The sequence below is a fragment of the Haliotis asinina genome, chromosome 12 (assembly GCF_037392515.1).
Source record: "Haliotis asinina isolate JCU_RB_2024 chromosome 12, JCU_Hal_asi_v2, whole genome shotgun sequence".
NCBI lineage: Eukaryota > Metazoa > Mollusca > Gastropoda > Lepetellida > Haliotidae > Haliotis > Haliotis asinina.
This window is the reverse complement of record NC_090291.1, coordinates 47632293-47655643: the sequence shown is the minus strand read 5'-3', so window position 1 is coordinate 47655643 and position 23351 is coordinate 47632293. Positions and strand designations below refer to the sequence as shown.

The 23351-nt window shown below is 39.8% G+C and overlaps 1 protein-coding gene across 1 annotated transcript; it reads right to left on the bottom strand.

Moving 5' to 3' along the window:
• Positions 1–8811: 8811 nt before the first annotated feature.
• LOC137258654 (sodium- and chloride-dependent glycine transporter 1-like) lies at positions 8812–22356 on the bottom strand. Its single transcript, XM_067796351.1, has 13 exons — positions 22161–22356; positions 21547–21678; positions 19300–19573; positions 18739–18871; positions 16701–16835; positions 15410–15513; positions 15112–15236; positions 14453–14565; positions 13677–13808; positions 13074–13173; positions 10752–10852; positions 10072–10239; positions 8812–9570 (listed from the first exon to the last, which is right to left on the bottom strand). The coding sequence occupies exons 1-13, from the start codon at positions 22315–22317 to the stop codon at positions 9433–9435; spliced, it is 1812 nt and encodes a 603-aa protein (XP_067652452.1). The 5' UTR covers positions 22318–22356; the 3' UTR covers positions 8812–9432.
• Between the last annotated feature and the right edge of the window lie 995 nt (positions 22357–23351).

The following is a 23351-nucleotide window of genomic DNA, read 5'->3' as shown; positions in this document are numbered from 1 at the left end:
GACCACATGTGTGACATTACTTCGTTGTGAGGCAGGATTGAAGTCCTAGAAACTCTCAGGAGTCAAGCTGCCAAACACGGTTTCCCATCCCAAGAGTCTCCGAACTCGAAATTCAACTAATTCGAGATCTGAGCTCCACGTATAGGACAGCATATCATCACAATAATGGGAACCTTTCTACAATGTACGTTGATAACAGGTAGCTTTGGCAACCGCGAGGATTCATTAAAATGAGCAATGTGAACAGTATGCAAAATCATGTCCATTAACCTCAGGAAATTCCACACACATATCAATGAACACCAAACATAGTGTGTTAATGAATACATAGTGTGTTAATGAATACATAGTGTGTTAATGAATACAAAGTATATGAATAAGTATGAGAATTCAAAACATCAGAGTATTTAAAAGTTTACCTTGATATTATGTTAAGGCGCTGTTTGGAATCATTGGGAAGATGGGAGGTCAGTATTATTGCAGTTGCATTTAGTATTAATTCATTATCAGAATTTGGCCAAAACATGCTGGACTGACTTTGCGTTTCAGAATGGGTATGTACACACAGAGCAGTAGTTGGTGCAAAACAGGTAAGCTTTTCATCATTTCCATTTAGCGTTCCATTTTCCAAACAGTTTTTTTAGATTAGCTCAGCTGAATCTTTGGGGTTTTTTCAATAGAGACAAACACGTTCAATGAAAAATGATAATAATAAGACTACATGTATATCTACTATTTCTGCTAGATGTATGATGACTATCACCATTGTCGCCGGAACATGTTACATATGTACATGCCACGTGAGCAGGTTTCTCAACATTTGCTGCCTGCATACACTGGCGCTTATTATAACATATTTGTCTCTTTCAAATGTATGTATATTCATGTCACACACACTTTTCTAATATATTTTTCATGAATGTTCGTGAGCAGTTTATGAGTACATCAAACTTTGAAACACATCAGACGATCTCAATTGTCGTTTTCAGATCAGATTCAGATGAGTAAATCAGGGGAGGGCAATAATCTCTCTAATAAATGGTTACCGAACGATTTTAGACCATAGAAAGAAGTTGAATCTTGGGCCTACTTGTGTTGTTTCAATTATTTCCCGATTCATATTCTTATAGAAACAAGGTGACCCTTATGAAGTGCCTACCAAAGGTAAAACTGATGCTGTTCTCAGAGGAAGGAATAATCCCAGAATATTTGCATATGAACAAGGTGTCTTCCCGTTTGGTGCTCAGAATGTTATCTGAAGAGCACAAACGTCTGAGAGTCATGGTTTGTCGTCAGCCTCTCGAGAACTATCGGAGAGACTCAGAGATAAAATATCAAAGTATGCATTGAAAGAAAGTGGCGTTGCCAGCGTCTAAAAGATTAATAGAACGTCTTCCAGGGGCAAAGTTATGGCCTCCGTTTTCTGGGACTCTGTTGGATAGATTTATCGTCTATTAAAAGTCGTATATGTTGCGATCAGATCAGAGAAAAGCACTGCGGGAAACTTCGCCAAGTGGCAGTGAGTGCTGCATGGGGCTGTAAATGTATCGTTTATTAAAAGCCGCATATAGTGCGAGATCAGATCAGAGAAAAGCACTGAACTTCGCCAATCGGCACAGGACTATGACAGCACCGGACTGTGACTTCAAGATCCTCCCTTATCTAGTCTATTCCCCAGAACTTGTTAATTCTGACTTCTCTTCTTCCCTCAACTCAAATCTGTCCTCAGGGGCCGTAAATTTGAGCTGCATGGGATCATTACTGCTATTTAGGAGGTTTAGGGCCACGTGACAAACCATGATTTTCAGAGAGGTTAGATATGCGGGAGAAACGGTAGAACAAACGCATTGAAGAGAAGGATGGTATATGTTGAAAAATAAGTACAACAATACTCATATGTATTGTGTATTATTTAAGAAGGCATGCTACCTTTGGGACACCTCGTAAGTGTACTATTATTAGCCACGTTTGTCGAATACTGTCGCATGAAGCGGGTTATGGCGGTTTTCCATAAGTTTGTTAAGAGACAGAATGACTCCACGGCATGTCTTCATTTCACAACTTTTGAGGTAAACTCGAACATGCTCTGTCAAAGAACAGCATTGAGATTCCTAAATCTGAATCTGAAGAAAACAGAGAGAGACAGCCCTGAACGTGAGAATCTGATACAGTCATAAACATGAAAAGGCCATACTCAAGTATTTACTGACGGTATTACCCTCGGGATTCATGTCAAGATATACCTACAAATATTCAACTGTACCTTCTTGCGTGTATAAAGCCACACTGTTGAAGACTAGCAGCATCTCCTACTTACCTGTGGTAAATATTCTGAAATAAGAAAAAGTGTTTCAGAACCCACCAGACCTCCAGCAACTGAAACCTCCATGCGTTTAATTACTCGTAACAATATCAATTATGTAAAACAAACATTAAGCACATCCTCTCCACTATATTAAAACTAAGACATAAACTCATCTTTTACAAATAAGAGAGTTTGAATTTCAAACGTTACCCTATATTCAGCATGTTTGTATCTATCTTTATATTAGTATTTTGTTTATATAATGAGTCAAAGGCCTACATTGCTGAAATAAAATATTTGTCTGAAAGGAAGAATCAACAACTTTTACTTGTCTGCGCAATGAACATGCATGCTTACCATTAGGATACTTGTCCAAAATGCACTATGCCAATGCGACAGTGAAAATTATTTGCATACATACCACGTCCTTAGTTCGTTGAGGGATGCCCACTGGGAAGATATCGCTGGTATTCCAAGCCTTCTGCAACTATTCCAAGCCTTCTGCAAACCAATTATCTCACGCAGTTCCATTGGTTTATGTATTATTCAACTGTCACATATGGCGAGATAGTATTTCGTTCATGCACTCCACTCTCTCTCGTCATTTACTGACTGATAACAAACACCGCGAAACAGACAGCAGTGACCTCGAAAATGAACTGTACACAAGTTGTGTATGTAGGCATTGATATGGAATCTCGAGATGCCTACTATTCTGGAACCTTTTTGAACTAAATATTTGGTCACTTTTTGGCCACCATTCATTCATTCATTCATTTATCACTGTAAACTGGATGTTTAGGGGCAAATTTCTTGTGCACATTTCGCCATTTGGCCACAACATGCATGAAGGGATATTTTATATACCATGTGCCATTTTCTAATCCCTTTCATACTAATTTCACCTTTCCTTAAATACAATGGAATATCCTGAAATGAAAAGCAGCGCAGAAGGATTGGCGTGCATCTTATACCACTTGGTATTGCAGGACGTCCTGAATACCAGAGGCGCTGGTTCATCCAATTCACTGACACCGTAACCGTGTATTTGTCGTATTTAGACTTAAACAGCTAACAGCTAAACATTCAGATGTCGGCATCGTTGTAGTAGCGGTATCTTCTTTCCTGAAGACGTACAGTAAATGACGTATTTGTCATGGTCAGCTACCACAAATGCATCACTGAATTGATAACTCATTTTAGAATCAGACTACAAAGGTCTTTGTAACAAATACCAGCTATCTAGATAAAATGAAACCAAGATACTGGATGCGCTTGTTTGAAATGTAAACAAAGAAAAATTCCGATTTTACACTAAGTAGCAATTTCGGAAATTTTCCAACATCCAAACGTCTCATCATTGCAAACAGTGGCTCAGTACGTTCAGAATATGCAGGGGAAGAGTATCGTAGCAACAAGTAGCAAACTAAAAAGAAATACCATCCAATTATTTAATAATTCATAAGACGTTTGTGTGAGTGTAGCCATGACCGACGCAAAATCACGCTGAACAACAACGGTAATTATTTAGCATCTCTGGCTTCTTCCCTTACTTACAAAGATGGTCAAAATCATTCTGATTAATTACATTGCATATTTACGGACAAACGATCCCTGAATCAAGGAAAGAGTCCTCTCAAAATCATGTGTACCCTTGAAAACGCAGCCGCCATTTTGTAAGAAATCGGTCATCGGTAGTGATGTCAACATTGTTATACACATTAGGCAATTTCTTTGAGGCGAAGGTCGGTTGAACAAGAGTAAACACAATCGCCCTATCCACCCGATTACACTTTCACTATTATAATGTATATTTGGCGTATCGTTCAGATATTGTTTCATGAAAATAATTTCTGTATCTACTTTATACCTTTATACATGTGTCAGAAGATCACGCGTAGCCATTACTGCAACATCTGCTTTAGTTCCTGTGATGTGCAATATTTAATAGGACTACTATTGCACTTTCATATGAACAAGTTAATAAACACATATTGAATTCAACCTTATAAGTAAAACTGATAATATTAATGAAAATGATTTATACATTTTATGAAATGTACATGCATGCATTTTTGAAGGAATGTTAATTTGGAATTGTATGAAGTAGGGGTACAAATCTTTTTACAGCCTTTGTTAGATTTTGCTAACAATGGAAAACGTATTTAGAGTTCTCCCTTCCCTCGATTTGCATTCGCAAGGCATTAGTTATTTCCGTGCATCAATGTTCAGTGTTAGTCAAGATAGATTTTTACTACCACGAAGTACCGAATGAGTTCCTGATTGGCTAAGCGCTATTCAATTATTGTCAATGTACCCCGGTTACAGGCGATGTATTATTTTCAATGTACACCGCTGGTGTTCCGAACTCTTCTGGTGCTTCATGGTAGTACTTCTTTGTCTCGAATAACATTGAATCACGCATCAAGCACGGATGTTTTGCGATTGAAAATCGATGGAAGGGAGATAACTCTAAACCTGTTTACCTTGTGTCGTCTGCAAGATGGCGATTCGCATTGCATTCAACAGAAGTTCTTCAAACAGTTCAAAATTAAAATTCAGGTGTTCGGTAAGATAAATACGTTGTTCACTGCTCAAGGGCTCATGTACCCTCGAGGTTTGTTTATGTTCTGGAAACATAAACCGGGCTCGGGGAACATAAACGAACCTCGAGGGTACATGAGACCATGTCCCCCTCGCGACCAGTGAACAACTTATGAAGTAACTCATTTGTAAGCGGGGTACATTGAAAATGATAGAAGAGCGCTTAGCTAGAAAACGACATTTATGTATGAAGTATAGTTGTGCATTTCTGTGACATGTCGCCAGTGAATGACTGATCTCGCTGCCACACAAGACCTACATTAGTTTAATGTAACATTTAATCAGAAACATTGCACATAGCTTTTAATATTGCTACATGCATGTGTAAATAGACCGCACGAAAAGTAGGTGATTTCGTATTTCGCTTTCATCCGACCATAAAGGAAAATCAGAAAAATCAACAAAACAACTATGGTCGATGGATAGCATTAATATGACTTGAAGAAAACAGTGGCCAGTTAGTTCTTCACAAGCTTCCTGTTCATATATTGCTGAATGAAATGGGTTTTAATCCTTTTGAACTTGCGTTCTTAATTTCTGTTAAACATGTCAAATATCTGCAATGTGATTTTGAATAATATTTGTTATATTTTCTAACTACATTTGAGTTGAGGTATTAGTGCACGTTCAATAAGCACTTGTTTCGTCTCGCTGTAGTAAAATGGAGCTGAATATCCGATGTTCTCACATTTGATGACATGTCGCGGGTAAATACCTCTGGAAATTACTGATGTGCCATTGTGGCCGTATGGAAGGATGAATGTTTTTAGAATACTATGATTTTTCCATTTACTTAAGTATATTACTTTTGGACATTTTTCAAACGATCGTGTTCCTGACTATTCCCTAAGACAGCAAAGACGTAGATAATCAAAAAGCGTTCTGTTCCTGATATTTCCTGTTCCTGATAATATCTATCATAATTGCCAGTTGATTCTTTTAAGTCTTATGGAAGGTGAATTCTAAAGTATTTAAGGACTTCAGACAGTGCGTGTTGTAATGTTGACTTATAATAAATTAATCGTTATTCACAGATATGACACCATTGGATCTGATTGTGTAGCTATTTTATCACGTATGCCGATGTCACCAACATTTAATTTAGCAAGGGAGCACATATTCCACAGATACACTTGGCACCAGTTATCGATGACACAGGGCATTCCGGTTGATATAAGCAATTCCAGGCTTAAGTTTTTAGTTTTCAGCCTATAAATATTTGTTATGTGTGTTTGTAATCGAAGCAATCAGGCTAGGTTGCATTAGTAGTCACCGATATTAGACACTTCTTCAAAGTATGATGACTGAGTCAGTCCACTGTCTGGTGTTCCAGTGCAGTCTCGGACAGTAGGTAGTCCAGTGGTTTAAACGTTCGCTCGTCACACCGTCGACCCGGGTTCGAGTCATCACATGCTTATATTGTGTGAAGCCTATTTCTGGTGTCCAGGCCCATGATATCGCGAAAATATTGCTAAAAGCGACGTAAAAACCAACTCACTGACTAGTCTCTCAAAATGTGATATGGTTCACAAATAACGTTTCTGAGATTCTCACCCAAAATGTTTAACTTTCAGAACCTAATTCTTTGAATAGCTCAAAACCGTAACACTGTTTTATCCTGGGTTGACAGTAACATCAGAGTAACATGTTATAAGTCTAGACATTTGGCGCTGACATTCTCACAACGTCTGATGCCGCTGTGAATATCACTGTTGCCCTTGTGGAGACAAGTTTACACGTTTCGTATTTTGCCTTGTGTGGTTTCAGTAATCTTAACTGTGAGCAGACATTCTCTGTCCATTTGTGCTTTCGTTTCATTGTGTCATTATCTCACACGTCAGTGAAATGTCAAATCGCTCCCCACCATGTTTGCCGTAGATTTTCATTGTCCACGTTTACCCATTAGTTCATACTTAGCAACGTAACACTTTTGGACTGCTTCAGACTGGTACAACTCACCTGGGACATTTGATGATGTGGTCGGATATAGCAGATTTCCGATCTGATTTGGTTGTAGATGATAAGTGTTCTTTGATACTGATGTTTATGGGCCGGGAGGTTTCACCTACATATGCCTCGTCACAGTCGCATAATCATAATCACAGCATAATTTGGGACAGTGTAGAGATATTATCCAAAAACCACAAGGAATTTACCCAAAGAAAACTGACAGAAGCAGTTCAAATCGGGAGACACAAGCCCTCAATCAACAGAGATCAGGGATATCTCATCCCAACTGCATACAATGAACTCATGAATATAACAGATTAGAGCTCACCAGCCACCATTACTAATTACCCTATCAGCCATGCATACTTTGTCACCCATTGTTGTTGTTGTTAATCCCCCACCTTTGATTCATACCTACAAGTTGTTATTACTTTATCCCTGTCCATGAATATAAGTCTGTTCTGTGATGTATTACTCCACTCTTGCTTGACAACGGTATAAGGATCCATACCGAAACGTCGCATCATATGTAATAAAGAAGTTGTTATCCATAAAGAATCTTACCCTCTTGTTGAGAGGTGATGTGATATTATATATATCCTGCATCGGGCATGTAGTGTAGCTCGTAAATATCCTGCTTTTTGACGTGTTAATAGATGGTGCCACAATCAACTAATCTGTTCACATCCTATACGAGGGGTTATCAATAGGTTCTAATTACAACAAAGACGGTTTCAGGGTAGAAACTTTATTTTGATTTCTTGTCCGTAAGACGTCTCTACATAGTCACCATTCATAGTGACACATTTCTCCCAACATTCCTTGACCTTGTGCAGACGGCTTAAATAAATCTCCTAATTTCATGGGAAAACATCACTCCGCCCCTTCACTGACCTCACCGGTATCGTCAATCTTGGCTTATCTCTCAGGAATATATGGTCGGTTTGAAAATTCTTTTTCCATCTCACAGCAGTACCATAAGATGGACTATCTTCACCATAACCAGATTTCATCTCCTCTTGATTCTGTCGGGCAGTTCAACCCTTCAACTGCAAAAACTTGGTAACACCAGTCTGCATGACTCAATCTTCTGCAAGCATGGCGTTACTTGTGCTTAGGATCAACTACCCGAAGATTTAATAACGTTTCCGGTCCATTAACTAGAGTAGGACCACTGACGTTATCTGACAACTTTCAACATAATTTCTCAATACATTGATGGCGATAATTAGATTTTTTTATATCTACCCGCATGTGTGCAGTGTGCTTGCTGTCTACGATGAATTGTAAGCTTACGCCTTACCATATACCACTGCAGCTGGTAAGTGGAACTTTTTTCATCCGCCACATCACACAGATCAGTCATGTTGCGTTGTGTCACAGTTCTTTCTTTCTTTTTTTTCTTTTGCTGTATTAGACGATGGAACAAATTTGAAACGGATCTTCAAAGATAGTCTCACAAAATCTTATGTATCCATGTTTGTGTCATTGGAAGTTTATTCTCAAGGGTAGTAAGATCTATTGATGAATATTTAATTATTTATCTTTTAACTGAGGAGCAAGCATATACATGTACTCCAAATCTTGCTTTTCTTATGCATTCCACTTATAAATGCCCTTCATAGATTTGCAGTTTATTCTTGTTTTATTCTTGTGTATAAACATAAAATGCTACATAAAAGTAAACATGAGCACAAACAACATAAATATTCTCTACTCTACAGACTGAGATCAGTTTAAGTAGAGGGCAAGTCTTCATTAGATAATAAAGCCGAGGCCCAGAAGGGACCGAGACACATTATTTTCAAGGAATGGAGTATCTTACTTGAAGTGCACTGGTAATTTTATAAGATGATGTAATGGAAAGAGTACGGACTGTCATGATCTTACTAATGAGACTGGTACACACGCTCCATTCCTGAAAACTAATGGAGAGAGCCGACAATGGAATAACGTCAAGAATGTAATTGAACTTTTTGTAAATGCTACATAGGGTTACCAGAGTAAAGATATTATCGTAAAACCGTTACGCCAGTCATGTTTCACTGTAAGTAAAACAATTCTTGCCGTTTTCAAATTAACCACGTTGCATCATGTAGAATTATTGTTCATGCTGCACAAAAATCATAATCAGACTGTGCCGACGCCCGTAATTAGGAAACAGGGAAAGACCTACCACTGTCCACCGTCACAAATTGATGAAAAGACATGCAAATACATCATCCAAATATGTAAAGGATCCAAAAAGGCACAGGATGTATGGTGCAAATACATTTGACATCATTTTTGTCACCGATGCTGTCAATTCTTCGACAATGTTACTGGGGACATTTTGAAACCCATATTGGACAACGTTTCAATCGCTTGACGCTCTTTGAAATCACTAGTGCATTCTCGATGATACGTCAACATATGACCTCAAAATGTTGGTGAATCTCACTGAATGACACAATATGCAGAGGTACGGATCTTGAAGAGCAAGTACGTGATTAGCATGATTTATAATTTAAAATGGGTACCAATCAGGGATCCAAACTCAAAATGAGCAAAAGACAGCGTTCCCAATGTGTAACTCATAATTTCAGAGTATCTTCATTCGTTTGGTCATCTGTGTCTGCCTCCCTCTTCCCCGTCAGTGGCCCGACGGTCATGTCAGTCCGGTCGTACAAGGGTCCCCAGTCTGGTGTTGGTTGGCTAGCCTGGCGCACACGCTGTTAAAGACATTGTTTAACCCGATCATTAACAGGACATTCAGCTATACAGGATCAATCCCATTGTAAACATATAAGTGGAACTATTTAGGGAAGTATGATTATATTTAGTTCTGATGTTTACAATGAAAATGCCCTTTTATTGAAAGCACAAGAAATCAAAACAATCGTTGACTGAGCACGGCTGCTCTCTGTCCACATTACATGCATCAAATGCTCCAGTTTCAAACAGAAACGTCTAGTGATATATGACCTATATCTGACCTATGACTTACCACATATGACCTATGACCTACAATATATGATCTATGACCTACAATATATGATCTATGACCTACCGTATATGACCTAAAGGGGTCTAGCGGGTCTTTTGGCCTCAAAACTCATCAAAAAAGTCCTGGAGAGAACATGGAGACGTTGCTTCTCAACTCTTCAAATACACGTGGACTGTGAGTAATCAATAAGGTATTACCACTGAACTGAGAAACCGTGAAAACTAACCTGACAGAGACTCCCTTTCCCCCTGAGACACTCGTACACAAACATGACAGGTATTGGTACTGAAAACCCTACTGCCAAAACAATTCCCATTTTTTTGGCAGTTTCCGGGTACACGTACTCGCCATAGCTGGGAGGGTCGTACCCAAACAAGGAAACGACAAGAGCAGCCTGCAATCATACAGACATGGCATTAGCGTGCATATATAACATACATACTCAGTCCATATCAATTCATGGTCTGTAAATAATAGAGTCTGGACCAGGCAGTGCAGTGGGGCATCGATCTACGGAATTGTGATACGATGTCACGTGTCAACAAAGTCAGCGCGTTTGACCCGATGCCGTTAGTCGCCTCTTACGACAAGCATGGTTTGCTGAAGATCAGTTCTAACCTGGATCTCCAGAAGCGTATAATAAAGGGATACTGCGACAACGAACTGTGAGCACAGCTGCATCTATATCGTTATGCAAGACGCTTCCCTGTGAAGATTTGGGATAGGCCCGGTCCTCAGTAACCTCAACAAGTCAGACTTGGTTCATGTACAAACTATATGCCATCATATCCACTGGGTCACCATATTGTTTGGCCCAGACATCAATATTAGCCTGGAATAAACCTGGAATATTGTGGAGTTAACACCAAACGACCAAAGACGATTTAACAAACCGACATGACGTACGAAGAGAATGACAGGGGTAACATATGACAACAGAAGTGTCAGCAAAGTTGGAGGACGACGATCCAACATCTTTTCGATATCCTTGCCGAACCTCTCACAACCTGGAACATAAAAGCAGAACAAATGACTGTGAACGGTGTAATGTCTTCATCCTTGCATTATTATCATTTCCTTCCTTTTCTGCGTGATGACATGCAACACTTGGGAACTGATTGCTGCTCAGTAACAAAAGAAAATATTAAAAGCCAGAGAGTGAGTTAAAACTTAACATCATCTCGGAAATATTTCACCCATACAGTGTCGAGAAAAAAATATATACAATAAATATACGTTGTTAAATAATCACGCATTGAAGGACTGTAAAATATCTAAAGTATCGCAGATGGTGTCTAAAACTAGCATGTAAATGTAGAAATATTTTATTTAAGGATACAATACAATATATGTGCCGCCAACAACTGAAGGTAGCTCACCATACAAGGGATCATGAGGACTTACAGTGTCTTTGCTGCGAGAAAATGTTAATGGAATGACCTTCGTCTTTAGCTTCATTAAAATTTAAATGTTATCAAAGATCAAGATAACACCTTACATAAATAAATCTCTAATAAGCCCGTCTAGGTCAACGCTGGGGAATTGTTCATATCTATAAACACGATTTCAAACTGACTCTAAGCTCAAAACATATATACACCTGGAAATTAATCAAGCAACACCCCAATTTTTTCTATTGGAGCAACTTTGAAGTGTTCTGACAATCAAAATATGCCGGGTTGATATAGTTTGACACTTTTTTATTCAACAGACGATCTCTGACAAACAACTTAAAGGGAAAAAGTATCAAGACTTTGCTTTATTGCAACGAAATCCAAATTCTTAAAACTGTCTTAAATTCATGAAAAAATGGACACAATTTACTATTTATCCACAGACGTTGTTGTCAGGTGTATTAACACAAATGTCACATGGAAAGAAAGAACAGTCATCTGAGAGTCTGCACACCGACTTTCATCAATATCTAGTGTGTCCTCCCTGCGCACGCACCACCGATTCCAGACGCTTCCTCATTCCTTGGATGAGTCTCCGGATCTGATTCTGGGGGATCCTGTTCCACTCCTCATGCAGGGCAGCCGTCAATTCGTTGAGATTATGGACTGGTGGGTCTCTCTGCCTCACACGACGGCCAATAAAGTCCCACAAATGTTCAATGGGGTTGAGGTCAGGGCTCATGGCAGGCCATGGAATTCTGTCAATTGCATTTTGCCGCAAAAAATCATTTACAGCATGCGCCCTGTGAGGTCTAGCATTGTCGTCCATAAATATGGGTCTCGTTGCCAGAGGATGGTTCTCAAAATGAGGTACCACAGCCCTGTCAAGAACCTCCTGTTGGTAACGAACACCGTTAAGGTTGCCACGGATGGTAATGATATCCAACTTGCAGTTCATGGAAATGCACCCCCATACCATAACGGAACCTCCCCCAAAGGCCACAGTCTCCTGGATGTTCCGTGGAGCCATTGCTGTGTTCCTCTGCCTCCAGACCCGAGTACGACCGTCCACCATGTGCAGCAAGAACCGGCTCTCATCTGAGAAATGGACCTTCCTCCAAGAGGCAATGTTCCAGTGCAAACGGTCATTACACCAGGCCAGTCGGGCTGCCTTATGGGCTAGAGACAGCCTGGGTCGCTTGATTGGCCTCCTTGCCCGGTATCCTGCAGCTTTCAGACGATTCCGAACAGTCCTGTTCGAGATGGGTCTCCCTGGAAGCCACTCCTGTCTCAACCGAGAGCTCGAGTCGAAGGACCTGCGCCGTACAAGTCTCAGTAAAGCTCTGTCCTCCCGGACTGTGGTCTTCCTGGGTCTTCCTGGTCTAGGCAGGTCTTTAACTTCATTAGTGGTATTTTTTCAAAAGTTTTGAAATTATGGAATGATGTCGTCCGATTTGAGTCCCGATTTGTCTTAGAGACATACCAGCATTCCTCATGCCGATTATTTGCCAACGAGTGGCCTCTGATAATTTCCTACGTGCCATGACATTGAAATGAATGAAAAACCGAATGCAATCGACAACCTGCGCTTGTAAACACCCCAGGGAAAAAGTGCATTTTTCGAAAGTTGAGGTTAAAGCAATGCACGTGCGCTGTGCAAGCTTCACGCGCGTCATATCAACCCATGAAAAGCTCATGCTGTATGTCAATACATCAAAATTGAATAATCAATCATCAAAATTACTTCGTTAAACTTTGTTAAGTTTTTATGTGTCTTTGAATTTGGTGTTGCTTAATTAATTTCCATATGTATACATTACTGCAGGTCATTTACCATAGATCCAGTAGATGACGAGGCATTCGAGGCAGCCAATCAGAAGCACATTAAAGGAAGAGGAGTACCAGTCAAGTAACTGGAAGAGGTATACTCCGCCCTGAAATGTTTAAATTGCATTTCTAGAGAACTATCAGCTCAATATATTTCACACAATACACGCATTTGGACAACATTACAAAGGACTAAGAGCTTAAGGACCCGTGAAGATATTGGTTATTATTGTTCTTCAGCAACTCCTTCATGGCGTAAGAGGCGACTAAAGGGATCAGGTGGTCAGGCTGGCGGACTTTGTCGGTTCCCAGTTACGCAGATCAATACCCATGCTGTTGATCACTGGATTGTCTGATCCAGACTCGATTACTGACATAAATCGAAAGAAGTACAAAGTAATATATTTACAGGTTCTCAAAAACTAAATCGGTGATTCCATAGTGATTAAGGTTCACGATTGGACATTGATGCATACACGAACTTGCCTATGTAATCTTTTAATGTAGATAGTTTACAGGAAAGAATTCTTTGTATTATGGAACGGGTGTTATCGTTACATTTACATAATCCAAACGAAACATCTTCCCAGATGAGGACAGTATTGCTTACCTCAGTAACAAACGGAATAGTAATCACAAAGCTAACCAGACACACAACCAGTGTGATCAGCACTCGTTTTGACTGAATCCAATGTGGAGATGTTTCCAAAATACCAGAGATTACACATTCAGCTGTACCAAACTGCAAACCAAGTAATATTTTCAAGTATTAAAAGTGGCTGGGACTACTAGCGTATATATTTGCAACAATACACCGTAATCTGCATACGTTTTTGAGGCAGGCATACCTCTTGAGGAATGATATGAACGTTTATGTGCTTTGTGTTACAGGACTTTTAAAGTCCCATCATTTCATGAATACTCAACAATTTTCATTTAAACGTTACTCGTTGTGAACGTTTTCTTATTCACACGAAGCACCATACCTTACTGACAATACGTTCAATTTAGAATTCACTTTAGGGTGAATGGCCCGTCTGTCAAAGTGATTTTCACTCATTACATGCTCAATCAACTGCCTTTATTGTTCATACATACAGTGTACTTATGACCGTGTTTACCCATTCAGTATATGTCCTCTTTCAAATGGTGTACAACAAAGTTAAGGAATGCATTTACAGGTTGTAGGAGGTAAATCTATAACTTTGGTGGCTCGTATACTTTAAGATGGGGTCAGTTGAAATGTTTCTAGTCTCCCATACTTTAACATAAAGTCTACCCTGTTCATTTACTGTTTCATGCACTTTATCAAAGAGGCAGTAAGTATAACATCTCGATTTGATGAGTCACCATAAAGACAAACATTTGCTGGTTCTGATACTTTACCATGGAGTCAATCCCAACGGTAAGCAGTGTGAGGAAGAACAGGACAGCCCAGAGCTGGGATAAAGGTAGCTTGGATATAGCCTCGGGATAGATGATAAACCCAAGTCCTGATCCTTAAGAACGTACAAGGAATAAGACAACATAACAAGGACAATTACCCGTCATCGACAGGTCAGGATGCGTCTGGTGGCCATCTGACATCATCACAATTAGATCGTATACTGGCTTCTGTTTTCAACGTGGATTGTGTATGATTATAGAAATGGTTCTATTGACCTTACACAGAACAATCATTGGCTTCAGAATCGTTTGTGGCGTGCGCGTCGAGTATACCCTGGACTATCACATGTAACGTAGTTGCCAGGGCAGGCATCCATAGCCTGTCTATTCATAGATAAGCACATCTTCTGTTCATACCTCCTCTTTCTAGAAAAACCTAGTTCCACTGGAGTGCGTAATGTATCTATTGTGAATAAAACTATATCACAAATAGAAGCGAGAAAACCCTTTCCACATTCATAAGAAATGTCTGCTGTCTGTCAAAGCAGAGTCGATTGTATAACTGTGACTGTGACTCGAAAAGATATTTATCACGAAGTTCGTTATCAGTGGTAACCTTGAAGGCGGAGGTGTATGCATGAGATCAGCTATGTACAAACCTGACGATACGACTTCAGATATCGGTACCTGAGCCTCATTGGCCATAAAACCCAGAGTAGAGAAGACGGTGAAGCCACAGAAGATACAGCTCAGCTGGCTAATGATTGTTACCGACACCACATCCCTTAAGTTGGAAAGACATGACATATTAACTTCAATGTCAGACGCTTTTACAGATTGTGCCTGGTGTTAAGCAGTTCCTGTTTATTTTAACGACAGTAAACTGCATAATGCAGGTATTGATATGCATATTATTTAGTCATTGTGATTTTCAAACTCTGTGTCATGTAATGTTACCTGATACAATTATTGTTGAAGGAGTTGAAACTGCCCATGGTGATGAGACCGCCATACGTTGTATTCAGAGAGTAGAAACTCTGCAGTAACGCCTCCAGCCACACCTACCGTTACCACAAATTTATTAGAAGTGAAACCAGTTTCCCAATGTAGAGGACTATTTCGTTGACAGTTTTAGTGTCATGAAAAAGATAATACCTTTGTAAACTTTCGCTTTAACTGTGCGATGTGTGTGAGTGTTGGGGGACGATAGGTGGGTGGATTAAGTGAGTGAGTTTAGTGTTGCGCAGCACTGAGCAATATTCCAGCTATATAGAGGCGGTCTGTAAATAATCGGGTCCGGACCAGACAATCCAGTGATCAAGCACGAACTGCGCAATTGGGAACCGATGTCGTCAACCAAGTCAGTGAGCTTGACCACTCGATCGCCTCTTACGATAAGCACAGTCGTCTTTTACGGCAAGCATGGGTTGCTAAGTGCCTACTCTATCCCGGATCTTCACGGGTCGGGCGGGGATGTATGTATATAAACTCTAACATAATGCACGAAGATACATGAACACGCTGAAATGAGAATGGGAGCTGCTATTTAAAAGGAGTCTTTACTTGTTGAACTATTTGCTGTTTGTAAAGTAAGACAGAGGAATTTATATAGTCTAGAGACCTAGGGAACACATGGTTTTATGGGTCGTGTATTGAATAAGTTGTAAATATTATGCACACACACTGAGACACACACACACTGAGACACACACACATACACACACACACACACACACACACATATATATATATATATATATATATATATATATATATATATACATATGTGTGTGTGTCTCTCAGTGTGTGTTGTGCATAATATATATTATGCACAACACACACTGAGACACACACACATATATATGTGTGTGTGTGTTGTGCATAATATATAATATATATTATGCACAACACACACTGAGACACACACACATATATATGTGTGTGTGTGTCTCAGTGTGTGTGCATAATATTTTACAACTTATTCAATACACGACCCATAAAACCATGTGTTCCCTAGGTCTCTAGACTATATAAATTCCTCTGTCTTACTTTACAAACAGCAAATAGTTCAACAAGTAAAGACTCTTTTCAAATAGCAGTTCCCATTCTCATTTCAGCGTGTTCATGTCTCTTCGTGCATTATGTTATAGTTTCATCAACCAATGGCATTTAATCAACAAATTCTACTGGAAATTTAGCTTATACATTTCATACGCGTATACAATATTCCTCAATTCAGTAATGTTACCTGTACTGAGTGTAATTTTGAAAAATCCGGTCTAAGGAAATACAGAAGGCCGTCCACCGACCCCGGCATCATGCACGACCTGATCAGCAGTACCGTCAGCAGGATGTAAGGCAACACGGCCGTCACATAAACTACCTGCAATATAGGATAGTGTCACTATATAGAACAAGGAACATGAACATTTAACAGTAATCAACTGTAGTTTAATCAGACATCGCCTCATGTCCGTGAAGATCCGGGTTAGAATTGGTCTTTGGCAAACCATCCCATGTGAGGCGACAGGCTCGCTGACTTTGCTGATGCACCCTGCGCAGTCTTTGAACGGCGGTTAGAAGTGATAGACACAAAGGCGAGAATTTATGGATGTCATTTCTCATTATCATTATTTGTTTTGTTTTTGTTTGTTTTTGTTTTGTTTGTTTTTTGTTGTTTTTTGTTTTCTTATGGGGGAGATGTAGTTTTTTATCTATTTTATTTTTTTTAGGGTGTTTGGGGGGGGGGGGGGGTGCGGTTGTTGCTCTTCTTCTTGGGGGATGAGAGGGGTTGGTTATGAGGTTTTTGGTTTTGGTTTTGGTTTTTAGATTTGTTTTGGGTGTGTTTTTTTGTTGTTGCTGTTTTTGTTTTCGTTTGAACACCTATTTGAATGTTAAAGAAGCTGACATCCTTCATTGTCGCCTTCATGTGCCTAATTTCTAAATACCGACGAAAGAGCAACCACTCTGATTTAACCATAAACCCATGCCTGTGAAAATAATGGGAATATTGTCCTCTCACACGACACTAGTGAGGCCATCCCGATCAGTACCTGGCGTGACAACCTGGAGATCACGTCTTCATTTCTCTACACCTCCATGGTGTAGAATATTGCATTATTTTGTAACTTCACACAAAACATTACCATAGCGACATGTAAATAGTCGAAACCAGAAAAGTGGTCAGTGACATTAATAACAATGTTGTATACCAACTATTACAAGAGTGTGTTTTCTGTAGTTTGTGTCATCCTTGATTAAGTGATAGTTATCACGGGGGCATATTGTGTAGAGTTTGGTGTGTGAATTGTGGGTCACTTTTCAAATCGTATAGGTTCGATGGCAATAGTATTTTTAGCGGCAGACCTTCCTGATTGCTCTCCAGTTGCCTGCCCTTGGCAATCTATTTGTTTACTTCCTGTTCGAGAAAGTTCTAAGTGAATGGCGATGGGGCCGCTCTGTCCTCGAATGTTCCTGACACTGAGTACACACGGACGAACACTCGGAATTCGTGGAGTTATGTGCCTCTGCCTATCATCGACTGTCAACAACGTCCTCTGCATCATCTGACCTACGAGATTGACACTCTGTGCCTGACTGCTCACCGTGGAAACGAAATTCATTTAATGTATCTGATCTCACTGCAAAAAGCCAAGATTCTAGTGAGTTAATATTTGATATTTGTGACCCATTACCTTATACGTAAGACTCGACTGCATTATACTAAGAAATCTATATTGTGATACATTGTAACTTGCTCATTGTTGGTTCAATATGTTATTGAATATTCTGGACTTGCCTGTGTTATATTTTGCTGGTTCAGAGGGGATTTCTTACACCTTTTGTCAAGGCCATTTATTATCGGTAACAAAGCAGTACGCAATAGCCCCTAAACACCCATGCTTACTCGATACCCACCGTTTTCTGTTATTTTCTAATCAACATGAATATTTTCTCACGCTTTGTAAACATCTATCCTTGTCAGTGTTGATGTGTTACATAGCTCGTATGTAATTACAGTTAGCATCCAGTAATATAACAGTGAACTTTCACCACGTTGTAGATATTCCTTTGCTCATGTTTAATAACAGTGTCGTCTATAGACACAGTATGACCTGTAATTGAGGAAATGAATGTGCATAATTTACAGTTGTAGCAAAGACCGCGTGCAACACCACAAATTGGCTTCACTTGTAACCCAGGAGGAGAATGGAACGTAGCGATAGCTCTAACCAGCCTCTGATGAGCTATAAACATTACGTATGGTACAACAGCAAAATACTTACCTTGCCAACTGATTTGACTCCTGACCACATACAGAGGAACAGGATTGCCCAGGAGGCAATCGAGCACAGAAGCAGGTGGGTTTGGACCGAACCTAATGTTTCAACGCCATCGGAAACCTTTATAGCATTGTATCTGGGGATGGAAATCGTAAGACTTTAGTATTTATGAACCATTTCCACTTTTTCGGGTCAAAAAGTGATCGTCCGATACATTCCGCAGCTTTCCTGTTAACACACACTAATAAATGTTTCAACGACGGTTCGGAATTACATTTCTGTACAAATAACACCATGAGACCTCTGACAAGACGACATGGATATATTGCATTTACAGTCTCGAATTCGTTTTCTAATGACAGAAAATATCTACGAATGAGTGAGTGTTACGCCAGAAATGGACTCCACACATTGAACATATTACCATGGCACCAGCGCTAGCATCATGACTAACCTACATATAAAACGATTTTCGGCAAGAGGAGTACGCATGCATATGTCTACTTCGGCTCCCATATTAAACAAATGACGGATAATGAAGGAAAAAAACACATTTAAACTAACTGCCAAAATTCTTCAGAGGCTGTCAATGTCTCGTTCGGTTTCCTCCAGGGAGCGGTGATTCTAGGGTCATTCATCAACCGATAATTACTGTCGTTGTAAGTTGTGTTACTGCCCATGTCATCGGTACACAGAGCCGTATTCCACAAGTTGTTGCAAGTCGTCCAAGGCAACATGGGCCAAAATGACTGATACAAATAGTACAGGGTCCACACAATAATCAGATTGTATGAAATGGAACTGGTGAAACACACCACGGCCTGTGAGATGCCAGTGCCTGAAAATAGAAGACAGTTGTGAGAAATTGTCTCAGTTTGACACGATTTGTATGGCCATTTACCACACGACAAATTACTGATCATATAAACAAACCAAATACGCATTAGCGTAAAGTTAATGTCTTCATTATATTTGCCGAGTGAGAGAGTGAGAGCTTAGTTTTTCTACGCTCATCTAGTCTGTCAGCACGATCTGTTTGGTGTACTGTAACGACCAGCAGGGGCTGACTGCCAATGTGAAATTTCAGTGGAAATATCCATAGGGGTGACAACAATTAACGATGGGTTTTGAAACCATCTTTAGTTGTTCTCGTTGCCATGGCACAGTTCAGATGTGCAACTGCTATGTATCTGCAGTATTTCTACCTGAGTTGGTGAGTAGGCTTAAGCTGATCTTCTTTGAGGATTTTGTTAAGACAGGCAGTACTAATATATAAACTAAAGGGCTAAAGAAACGTATCACCAGATCTTGTGGCCCATACAGATGACACCAAGACATATGTGATATTAATATTGTTTATTATGCAACATTTAACCATTTCCCAAAATTGAAACAGAGTCACCAATGTCTAATTGATAGTGGTCTGCACAAGCACAAGAGACGAGGGGTCAAAATGAAATGTTACCCAATCACAGATCATTCACAAGATGTGTTTAAAATCACATTGTGGACCTGTCCAAGTTTTCAGTCGCGTGTATGACGACCCTTGAATCGATACATGCCAAGACTCGTCTCCACAGATCCAAGAGAACTTTTCCGAGCTGCTGTCGATTTGCTGGTGGAGGTTGCCGTTGTTTCATCTGTCTAAATGATCCCAGAGATAAAATGTCGATAGAGATTCATATTCGGAGATAGTGCAGACCAGGGCAATACGTTGATGTCCACGTTGCTTGGGTAGTCTTGTACGGGCCTGGCAGTATGCGGACGTACATTGTCCTGCAAGCTCAAATGTTGACACACAAATGGTAACACAACTGGTCTCAAAACTTTGTCTCTGTACCTTTGAGCAGTCAAACTTTCATGAAGGATGACACGTCGTGTTCTCTGCTGACCACAAATCCCACCCAAAACCATGACACCGCCTCCACCAAAAGGGTGCACCTCTTAGACACAGTTTGACGCCAGTCGCTTACCCCTACGTATGTGAACAGAAACTCGCCTATCAATTAGGAACATGTTGAATTGGCTCTCTCCTGATCACGTCACTGCCACCAACATACAGGTCGAAGCCAGTGTAACCTGCGTTGACAGTGTTGACGGGTCAAATCCCTTCCACGAAAGGGACAGTGAGCTCTGATGCCAGCCATACGGAATCGTCATGGTACGGTTCGTCTGCTGGAGTATCCCAAGGCCGTCGGCACCGTTGACGTCCCCGTGACGAATCTGTTACGCAGGTGTATTCTCCGGATTTAGCGGTCTTCAGATGGCGTGGTAATCCTTTCTCTACCCGTTCTTGGATGATCTTTTGTCTGGCCTGCCTGTTGGTAACGGCTGGACAAGCTGTTGTTGGGTGGTTACAATTGAAGACTCTTGCAATGTGACGACTGAGGCCCCCATTTATGCCATACCAATAGCTCTGTTAAAGTCTCGGCATTTCTGTGATGTTCTTTGTCATACTACATGGTTGCACTGTTCCACATCTGTATTTATGCAACAGTTGTGCACTGGTATTTTCAGCAAAGTGCATTTATGCTGTTTGGGGAATTCGTCATGGTAACACGAATTTCACTTAGTCGCAGACTTATGCTTTGCTACTACTCGACCACAGAATGTGTTGGGGCGAATGTTTTTTTCTGAAAACATTTCACTTTATGACAGTATCTGCAATTTCAAAAACGTTAATGTGAGAGTGGTACGTTTCATTTGTCCGGTTGTATATGTAAATCTCTTTGTATAATCAACAAGAAACCCATCATAATACATTTGCATCATTTACTCTTTCAGATGACCAGATTAGAGAGTACTCCTGACCTTTAAACAGCGGGCACATGTCCCAGACATGAGCAGCGCTCCTGCTGGAGAACTGGCCAATGGAAACCTCGAGAAAGAAGAGAGGAACTGCGCAAAAAACTATCCCACAGAAATAAGGGATCAGGAATGCACCTGTAATAAAGGAAATGCAAACTATGGTTTCATATAGCTCGTTAACAATTAAGAAAACAGACACAGAGGAGTCTGTGGAATCAATTTCATGGCATGTACTTAGAACAATTATGCATACGTTTAAAAGTATCCTTTGTAGAAACAAACAGATTTGCTTCTTTGAGTGGCATTTTTTAAAGTTGGAGAGCCAGATAATGACAAACGCTTTATGTGAACAACTTCAATATCCAGGTGATACAACATTTCTATACAGATTCTTGTATCCTTGTCAAGCAGATATACTCTCGTGACACGTTGTTTATCCATATCTGACTTTTGCTGTTAGAGACATCAAAACTGGTATTTTTTTCAACAGATGTGTCTATTTCTGTTCATCGGTTGCAGCCATAACACCTTCTAGTAGTCAAAGCATAAGAAAATCATTTTTATAGCATATGTGATTTCCCGGTGTTTGTTGGCACGTCTCCTATAAATACACACACCTCCGCCGTTTCTGTTGCAGAGGTAGGGGAATCTCCAAAACGTCCCTAGGCCTACGGCAAAACCTATTTGAGACAAAATATACTCTCGTTTGTTTGTCCAAACTTCTCTCTTCTGTCCCTGCTGATCAGTCTCCGAATTCCTCCTCTCTTGTGACATGGTGTTCCAAATATGACTGCCCTTCTACAGCAACAGAGCCTGAATAACGAGAGAAATAGAACAGTCGCACCTTTAGCTGCATTTTACAGTCGCACCTTTACATGCATTTTGAGATTGCATTTATTGTTAAGATTTCAACATGTTTATGCTGTTTGACGTCACTGAGATCGTCATTCTACATCCTTCTAATCCTCAGCTAGTTTCTTAATCCAAACAGTCCAATTCATTTCATAGGTTGGGACAATGACAAAAGGGTGGCTTTTAAGGCCGCTTCATGCACAAGCACATCACTCCATCAATCTTTATTTTATACTGAAAGCTTGCAGTATTGTAGTACAATACACCTATAAGTGTGTGGGTAGTAGTACATTGTTTTTGAGAACACGGGTTTTGAGAGTACGGGTTTTGTCAATATATATAGACAAACTTTTTAAATGTGCTTTACGGGATTTTTTCATGAATTATATACACTATATAACTTTCAGGGTGTACTTCTTAATATATCTGTATCAATCTTGAATATTTATATAACTGCCGGGCACATCTTTTCTAAAACATATTATAGAGTGGAAGCTACTTCCTTTGAAAAGAAGAACAAGTATTTTCACATCTTCCATATCGCTAATGACATTGAGAAATAGAGATCCTGCTGTTTAAGCGTGCAAGGAAAATGTGTATCTTTAGTAAGAACAATGTATTTATGAAACTGTGCTGAGCAATCTAAATCTAGAAATCTAAGCAAAATTATTACACCATCTAAATGTATCATGTTCCCATGATGAAATCTCAACAATAATTGTCACGGATATAGGGGAAAAGGAATACACCTGTAATAAAGAGAAAACGAACTATATTTCTAATTTCTTAATGTAATTTCAGTTCACATGAACATGCAAAAACGCTCACTTTTTACCAAAAAAAACCTTCATTTGTTTCAAATATGTCCTAATAAAAACAAGGCGATATAAAAGAATAACAGTTTGAAAACAATGGTGGCATTAAAGAAATATGTTTCTCCATGAAGGCAAGGTTGA

Bases quoted from the DNA above. Each gene is read 5' to 3' on its own strand.
- LOC137258654 (XM_067796351.1), bottom strand. From the start codon at position 22,317: ATGTCACAAGAGAGGAGGAATTCGGAGACTGATCAGCAGGGACAGAAG. The intron at 16,836-18,738 runs GTAAGTATTTTG...CCTATATTGCAG, and splicing joins GAGTCAAATCAGTTGGCAAG to GTAGTTTATGTGACGGCCGT. The intron at 14,566-15,111 runs GTTTGTACATAG...TACGTTCTTAAG, and splicing joins ATCTGAAGTCGTATCGTCAG to GATCAGGACTTGGGTTTATC.